This window comes from Myxocyprinus asiaticus, chromosome 28 (assembly GCF_019703515.2).
Source record: "Myxocyprinus asiaticus isolate MX2 ecotype Aquarium Trade chromosome 28, UBuf_Myxa_2, whole genome shotgun sequence".
Lineage (NCBI taxonomy): Eukaryota > Metazoa > Chordata > Actinopteri > Cypriniformes > Catostomidae > Myxocyprinus > Myxocyprinus asiaticus.
Window position 1 is genome coordinate 20,779,088 of NC_059371.1, and position 8,413 is coordinate 20,787,500.

The 8,413-nt window shown below is 40.0% G+C and overlaps 1 protein-coding gene across 5 annotated transcripts in view; it reads right to left on the reverse strand.

Annotated features, from left to right (window-relative positions):
* Window positions 1-8,413, reverse strand: part of LOC127419467 (intermembrane lipid transfer protein VPS13D-like) — a 71,041-nt gene that overhangs the window by 41,067 nt on the left and 21,561 nt on the right. For 4 of the 5 annotated variants that reach the window (XM_051660870.1, XM_051660871.1, XM_051660873.1 and 1 more), the window contains exons 27-42: window positions 8,273-8,413; window positions 7,917-8,088; window positions 6,160-6,275; window positions 5,844-6,056; window positions 5,488-5,759; window positions 5,270-5,403; window positions 5,011-5,166; window positions 4,687-4,888; window positions 3,887-3,961; window positions 3,588-3,785; window positions 3,398-3,487; window positions 2,878-3,018; window positions 2,628-2,753; window positions 1,889-1,963; window positions 1,241-1,346; window positions 985-1,137 (exon numbers count right to left, since the gene is read on the reverse strand). The exon at window positions 8,273-8,413 is cut by the window's right edge and continues 73 nt beyond it. In XM_051660870.1, coding sequence (XP_051516830.1) covers window positions 985-1,137; window positions 1,241-1,346; window positions 1,889-1,963; window positions 2,628-2,753; window positions 2,878-3,018; window positions 3,398-3,487; window positions 3,588-3,785; window positions 3,887-3,961; window positions 4,687-4,888; window positions 5,011-5,166; window positions 5,270-5,403; window positions 5,488-5,759; window positions 5,844-6,056; window positions 6,160-6,275; window positions 7,917-8,088; window positions 8,273-8,413 — 2,370 coding nt within the window. The remainder of the gene's footprint in view (window positions 1-984; window positions 1,138-1,240; window positions 1,347-1,888; window positions 1,964-2,627; window positions 2,754-2,877; window positions 3,019-3,397; window positions 3,488-3,587; window positions 3,786-3,886; window positions 3,962-4,686; window positions 4,889-5,010; window positions 5,167-5,269; window positions 5,404-5,487; window positions 5,760-5,843; window positions 6,057-6,159; window positions 6,276-7,916; window positions 8,089-8,272) is intronic. The other variant, XM_051660872.1, reaches the window with a different exon arrangement.

Genomic DNA, 8,413 nt, shown 5'->3' on the forward strand with positions numbered 1-8,413 from the left:
ATAAGTGTAATTAATTCATAATGTATACAAGACAAACTAAATATTTTCTTCTGCATATATATTACTTTATATCATCATCGAGTGGTTAAAACAACTTCTTTACTGACCTCATGTGAAGTCTACTCATAGAATGAGGCATAAAATCATTGATAACACATTTTAATGTCACATTAGTTAGGTTTTACTGAGCGTCCTCATATTTAAATGTACTTCTTAATGCCTCCCACAGCAGTGTGGAGGGTTTCTGAATGTTCGGAAACAGTATGCCGTTGCTCGGCTGTTTAGAACTTCTTTTTACTCCTGAACGAAGAAAGAATGAGAACTTCTCTGGAAGTATATCTGGGCCTATAGTGTCTATTTCATGGCATTTCAGGTGTTGCAATTATAGACAATTTGTGCAGTCAAATTGAGTTTTCGGAAATCTAATTTGCTGTATTGGCTTTTTCCACACCCTCAAAAAGCAACTTCAATGTGTTCTAACCATACTCGAAGCAATAAAACAGCATGCGATTAAATGCATCTCTTCCGTTCCGGTATTTTTCTGAGTTTTTGTCAAAAACAGGCACAATCGCGATAAGTGATGCGTAACAGAACATTCTGTTGATCGCAAGGTTGCAATTTCTGCGGCATTATGGTGGGTAGCCTCGCCCAATGTGAAGTCTTATTGGTCCAAAATCCAGCCTCTCAATTGGCTGTGGAATTTTATCACATCGCTTCTGGTTAGGACCAAAATTCATGCTCCATCACGTGACCACACAGGCATCCATCGACCAATGAGAATTTTGCAGTGTTGTGCTTTTGGAAATCCAATTCGCAGTATTCGCTCTTGATTTCCAACAGACCTGGCACTTTCCTCACCTTCAAAAAGCATCTTGTACATTACTATCAGTCAAACGTTGCGTCACAGCTCTCTGTACTGTGTAGGTGCCCTAATGTATTACGATAAATTTTATTCAGATGTCCTAGATAAAAACCCTCTTCTACCTGTGTCTTAGTTTCTCCCGGGCCTCAAACTCAAAAGGGATCTCCTCCCCTGGCAGCACCTCTCTCCACTGGCTGACATTGTGTGTATCGTCTGTCCCAGGCCCATGCACATCAGATATGGAGTCAGCGCTACTGCTGTGAGACAGTGCCACTCTGTGGACATAGCAGCACCACTGCGTATTTTCACAAACTAAAAAATGCAGTTGAGATGTTGATTATCTCAGCAAATATGACATGATATGGAAGCTTCTCTGACCTGGTTGGCGTGGTAGTGAGGGTAGCAAACCACATAGTACAGCCAGTGTGGTTGCGTAAGGCATAGGGAACAAATGGCTGCCTTCTCTTGGAGAGCTTCACATCCGCTGAAAAATGACATGAACAAAAATTAGCTACAAGTTTCACTCAAGAATATGGGCGATACCACCTGAATTGGATATTGTGCACAAAATGCTGATTTTACTAAAGAAAACGAAAAGCAAAGTTGTATATGATGGACACAAAATATTTTGGTGGCAAATGAATAGGAAAAGTTACTACATTTCCTCCCTAAACTGGATGCAAGTACAGCCCAATTCATATTTATAATAATGGAGATTCCACAAACAAAAAGAAAGGCTAAAAATGACATTTTCAATAGCAATATGTCATGACACATTAATCGGCAGAAAACTCTGTGAAAAGAAAGCCTGATTTAAATTAAAAGATTGCCTCATAAACTGCTACTGAACACAAACATGTTTAAATTATAGGGTTAGAGGTTAGGGTTCAATTAGGTATTAGGGTTAAAACAAAAGTCCAAAACTGAGAGAAAGAGGAGAGAAGTTCTATATCCTACACTCTACAACACCAACCACAATGACCTTTAAACTTCATTAAAGTTCCTCTATCCATCTATGAACTGTACCTCGGGTATGAATCTGGTGCTCAAGACAAGTCAAGCTGGCAGAGCTTCTAATTCTAAGGTAGGCAAGAGGAAGACCTGACAGTAGAGAGAAAGGGTTAGGAAAAAGAGAGAGACATGCTAGGAGGCTGTGGGATGAGTTGAGATGCATACGGTCAAAGAGTAGGGTAGAATGAGACACACACACACACACATTATGGTAGTATACTCTGTGATTTTATCTTGAAGTATACTTATCTGAAAGTAAAACTGCTGATTGATCTGCATTTGAACTAAAGATCAGCAACTTAATCAAAATGATATTAAAACTTCTGTTGATATTGGTTACTCAAGGGGATTTTCTGGATTTCAGCAAAGAACAAACCCTGATTTAAACTTAGTGACTAATTGTTAAGTACATAATTTGAAGATCTTACTAAGATCCAAAAGTTTGAAACAACACTGAACATTTGGGATTTCTTTATTTAAACCTGGAAATAAAAAAGAAAGTTTTCAGATTTTTTTTTTTACCACTTAAAATTAAGTTATTATTAAGGCTGGGAAATTAAATGTGTTAATTAATTTTTTTGTTGTTGTTTAATGCGTTAAAAAAATCAATGCAATATCCTTTTTTTTTACTTCCTCAAACTTCACGCAAACTTCTAATGTCATCAAGTATGTAACACGCAGTGCTGCAGTGCAGTTAATCTTTTTTAAAGAGCTGGCAAAAAGAGTCCGGGCCAAGCAGACGGCTGTTGCTCACTCTGGCCAAAGGAGGGGGGATCCACTGACGATCCCATCCAGGGCAGGGCGGAGGAGGACTGTGGCGACTGCTCGTCTTCCTTGCAGTAATCTGCTAACCACGAAGTCTTGGTGGCGCTGTACTGCTCTGTATGTCAGAACGACAGGCCCACAGCAGGGTGTCAGAATTAACACACCACTCAAAAATATGGAAGCAAACATCTAGAGAAAAGCATGGAGCCCTATGAGTGGACTTGACCCAGACTAAGTACCCAGTAAGACAGAGGTGATGTTGACATCCAGCCTCTGCTTGGCTCGAACTCCAATCTTCAGGCGTGGAGGATGGAGCCGGCCTGCCGCCTGCTGCTGCCAATTCAGGAAACACGGCCAGGGCTCGATGAATGGCTCCCAGCCTGTATACATAAGAGTGTGTGTGTTAATGTATGTACCATACATGGATGCATAGATTGACACTCAATTCTCTGCACAATACATGAAAATGATCCATAAGATGTTTATATTACAAATCAGTGCGACTCCAAACCAGCAAGATAAATCTTATTTGAACTGTAGAAAGGTCTTGATTACTTTTGAGACAAAACTGAGATCCACGGGTATAGGCACCCTTTATTAATCAATGTTTGGGTTGGTATACAAAACATGAGGCCAACAGGCAAATTTAAAGTCTGCCACAATGATATTCCTATTACTGTATAAAAATGTTGCACTATGATTGAGTGTGCATAGTTGACAACCCATTTTTTCTATGTTATGCACAAGCTGAGATCTCACCTGAAAGTTCTCTGTTGTAATAATCTGCAGACAGAGAGAAACTAGCTTTGCCTTCTTGCACTGATCCAATTCTCTGGAGAAAATAAAGACCTATGATAGAAGGGAAAACCATTATGTTAGCTGTAATGGAGTTTTAACCGCCTGCTTACAGTATGCATGTTTGAGTATTACTGTATGCAGTCATCCTCACGTGAGAAGATGAGCTCTGCCAGTGGGACGTCACAGTCCAGGCAGTCATCGATGAAGCAGATGCACACACTCTCGGCCTTCACCTCCACTCCGGAGAGGGGAGGGGCCGAGTGGCTGCTTGAATCTGAGTAAGCTCTGCTATGGCCAGACATGCTCTCTGCATTCTCCAACAGCCATGAGGCAGCTTGGTCCAACTGACCTGTAATTCACACACACATACAGTATACCATTCTGAAATCGACACTTTCAAATATGGGATTAAAGAACAATGAACTGGTTTCATGTAGACAAGTGCTGTACCTCTACAGTGAATGAGGGCCTGCCTGCAGTCTTCCTTTCTGAACCCAAGGTCCTGTAACCGCTTAAGCTGACCTTCTAGAATCACATATTTTAAAAATATTAGCACAGATGTTTTATAACAACTTAAGATATTTAAAGGGATAGTTCACCCAAAAATGAAAATTTTCTCATCATTTACTCACCCTTATGCCATCCCAGATATGTATGACTTTCTTTCGTCTTCAGAACACAAACATCCCAAAATAAACTGTCCAAAAAGTACATAAAGGCAGCATAAAAGTAATCCAAATGACTCCAGTGGTTTCATTCATGTTTTCAAAAGCAATGCCCATTCAAAAGTCAATTTTTACTATAAAGCTCCACTGTTGACCAGCCCCAACCAGTAGGTGGCTGAATGTGAAAGTGAAAGTCACTTCCACACAAGACTGTGGAAGTGAAATTGAAACTGTAGATTTAGAGTAAAAATGACTTAAATATTTAGTTGTTTCTCACCCACACCCATCGTATCGCTTCAGAAGATATGGATTTAACCACTTGAGTCTTAAGGATTACTTTTATGCTGCCTTTATATCCTTTTTGGACATTCTGAGTTCTGGTCACCATTCAGTTGCATTGTGAGAACCAACAGAGATGAGATATGTGTCTAAAAAAAATGGTTTGTGTTCTGCAGAAGACAGAAAGTCAAACACATCTGGGATGGCATGAGGATGAGTAAATGATGAGAGGATTTAAATTTTGGGGTGAACAATCCCTTTAAGATATTTGAAGGAAAATGTAATGTTCATTATCAGAGAACAAACCCAGTAAGGCCTCTGTCTTTTGTCTGAAGCTGTCTTTTGGTTTGGATGGAGTGTCTGTGCTAGCAGTGGATGCTGTACTCTCAGCTTCTGTGGCAGTGTCTGAAGGGCCAGGAGACCCTGTGGTGGGGATGGACTTAGCTATTGCCAGGAAAAGCTGCACATCATTGTAGGAGAGACGGATGTCCAGAGCAGGGAACTGGATCTGAGGGCGAAAAAAGATTTTGAATCATGTATTTAACATGCTTCACAGGTGAAGATAATAATAATAATAATAATAATAATAAAAAGACCTTTCATCCTGACCTGTTTCAACTATATACTAACCTCAAGGAGGGGTGGAATGTCCTCTATGTTGAAGGCATCAAGAAGTCCTGAGCTGCTCTGGTATGTTGGGCTGCCACAGAGCTCCATCTGAACATTGACTGGATCAATGATGGACAAAGCAGTTTCCTGCTCGCTGCCCAGCCGACAAGAGAACACCTAAACGGATGAGGATTGAAGACAAAAACAGATATAAAACCATTCTCAAATGGCAGCATGGATTGATTATTTTTCTCTCTTTTCTGTCATGGATGGGCATCACCTCAATGCCAGCTAGGCTGCCAGAAAAAGGCCTGTCTTGAAGTCGAGGCTTGTATGTAAGCACAGTGGTGCCTTTCAGGATGATAGCACTGGTATCCAAACATGAAGAATCCTCGACAACCACAAACTCCGTCCCTGAGAAAAAAGTCAACAGACTTCAGTCAAGCCCATCTAAGTGAATGTGTGTTAGTAAATAACACAATATTGATAATGTGTTACCTGTCACATTGATCTTGACCTCCAGGTATCTATCTTGAGTGACCGGCACAGTGGATCGCTTAGTGACTACGCCACTCTTGATGGTTTTGGGCATGACAGCCGCTGTGCTGCCAATGTCACTGCTGCCACTGGGCCAGCGCTGGTGGGTCTGTGCTGCCACTTTCTCCACAGGCATGTGCAGAAATTCCTTCACCAGCTGCAGCCAATCAAAGATGAGGAAGACTCGCAGATTGTTTAAAACCACAGTGAAGCATGAGGAGTCCCGCGTAGATCTGTGAGACAGAGAGAAAATGTAAGGAATAGAACAAACTTTTACTCTTCAGATGCATTTAAAGTCGTTTCAGGAGCAGGCTCACCTGTAATGTAGCTCCAGCTGCAGGGAGGCTCGGTTGGTGCCTGTCCTGGAGGGTTGCAGAATGCAATCAAACACATTGTGTTTGCCTTCTGTGGGACCACTGCAGCCACTGAATCGAGTGTCATGGGCCAGAAGTGAATGAGAAACCAGGTTCACAGACTTGGAACCATCAGAGAAACTCTCGAACAGGAGCTTAGATTTCATAAAGTCAAATCTATCAAGAGTAAAAGAGAATCTATTAACATTTACCTTTTTTGCACTGCTTACAAAAAAGAAAAAGTGCAAAGGAATAAAATATCATCAACTGATACAAGTACCTGGCCAAGGAGTGGTTTTGACCAGTGGATTTGTGGTTGTCCAGTAACTCTAGACTGACGTCCTTCATGTCAACCAGAAGAGAGAGGCATGTGTACACATCACCACTTAACACGGTCTGCATTGACAAATACAGAGGTCAATGATTCACATTAACAAAGCCTTTCAATAAATCATGACAAGCTGCCTTTTCACTGTAAAATGTTTAAAACAGGGTGGTCATGACTTCAGCTTGCCCCAGGGCTCTCTTTTAAGAGCGCCAGCGCTAAGTGCAACACTATGCCATAAGTCATAAGCGCAACGTCAGTGGGTATGGCCATGACGTTTTGATCTTTTCGTGCAAGTCTTGGCGCAAGTGGGTTTGACAAAATGGGCTGGTTCAAGTGCAATTACATTCCTGTTATTACAGCATCTGTATCCTATTATATAGTCCATTCCCTGTGAAGCATGAGCGATATAAACAAAGACAGCACATTCATATGAAGTTGGTAGTGTAAATGGACTGTATGCAATGAATCAGAAGAATTTAAAATTACATTCTTTTGTGCATTAACTGCGTCCTTGTTAAATGTCAGGCATATTTCTATGACGGTGACACATTTTATATTTATGAAAAATGTGGTTCAGGATTTGGATGTACACTCAGTTAAATAATAGAGAATGTAATTATTATTAATCATTTGCATCTACTGACACACAAATCATGGCTAGTATTAACAATGAATGTATCGGCACACACTTCACATCTACCGGTCGATTTTGAACAATTAAATTTATTTATTTAAACATGAAAAAAAGAATCCAAAAATAGTGTATTTTGTATTTAAAATATTGTATTGTCTAAATTCAAATTACAATTGAAACAAAACGAAAATATAACCAAAAACGGTCAAAGAATCATACCAAATCCAAACATTTTACCCTCTCCAACTTCTTCCACTGGCGCCTTTTGCATTGACTTAAAAATCACTCTACGACAACAGGTGGAAAAATACCAATACAAATTAGATCATAAATATAGCATAATAATGATTGAAAAAATAAATCATGATCTACAGATAGTTTAACACAAATCAAAAAAATTTTATAAAACAGTGACTGTCAGGGACATAATTTGACGTTCCACAATATTTTCAGAGTTCAGACATGAACTTTATTACCACCTGCTGGTGAATTCTCCAAAACGCAAATGTAGGAACTAAATTTAGACTTTGTGCTGAAAACATTTTGAAACCTCTTAGCGCAATGACCTATTTCTTAGGAAATAGCAAATTGCACCTTGCGTCACGCACAGTTTTGCACGTAGCGCTGCACTTTGCACACTTACGAAAATAGAGCCCCCAGTGTTTTATTCATTCAAAAACGTAGTGTGTTCGGTTTTAATGTATACAATTTATGCAGAAAATAAAGTAACATGTAACACATTACTACAAACCAGCAGCAGTCCACAGATTTTCTCATTAACATTCATATCATCTACTGTATTTAGTTTGCAAGTGATATTTCATTACTACTGAGTTTCAATGATAATTACATTCCACCATACAAAGCCTGCAAATGACTTTGTTTTGTGAAGCCCCGTTTGCATTTTATTTACGTATAAACAAATTAGTCAAAGGCCTGAAGAAGACTCGTGTTCATAATTTATATGGTAAAAGAAAATCATTTTATAAACAAAAGCCCATTATAATTAGGAGCATATTCATTTTTCATAATACATAAACACAGAGTATCGGAAAAGCTGCAGTAATAGGCTTACATAGATGCTGGGGTCCTGGAGATTGTAAGGTCTGAGGAACTCCTCTACAGTCTCTCCCAGGTTGTGTTCCAGGAGACCACGGATCAGCTGATACCTCTCCAGGTCCAGGGAGCAGTGGACAGAAGACAGACTACCATGGATGGACATATCTGGGACAGCATGACTCAACTCCCTGAGACCAAGTGTAGATAAAAGAACAAGGTAAAACAAAGATGAAACTATGACCCATATTTTTTTTCAAAACTGGGAGTATGGTCAAACAGGAATTTAGAGGATCACTGCTGTTTGTGTTAATTTGTTGTATTATAAAGTTTACCTTGGACTACTGTATATGAGGAGACTATGAGATGCCTTACTTGTCAAGGTTGCGTTCCACTTTCAGCTTTAGATGGCAGCGCTCCTTCAGCAGACTGTCTCCACTCCTTCGCACCGAGTAGGATGGGAAAACCAAATCTGTATCCAGATGCTTCCCGACACTGTCCCATGGCTCACAGGGC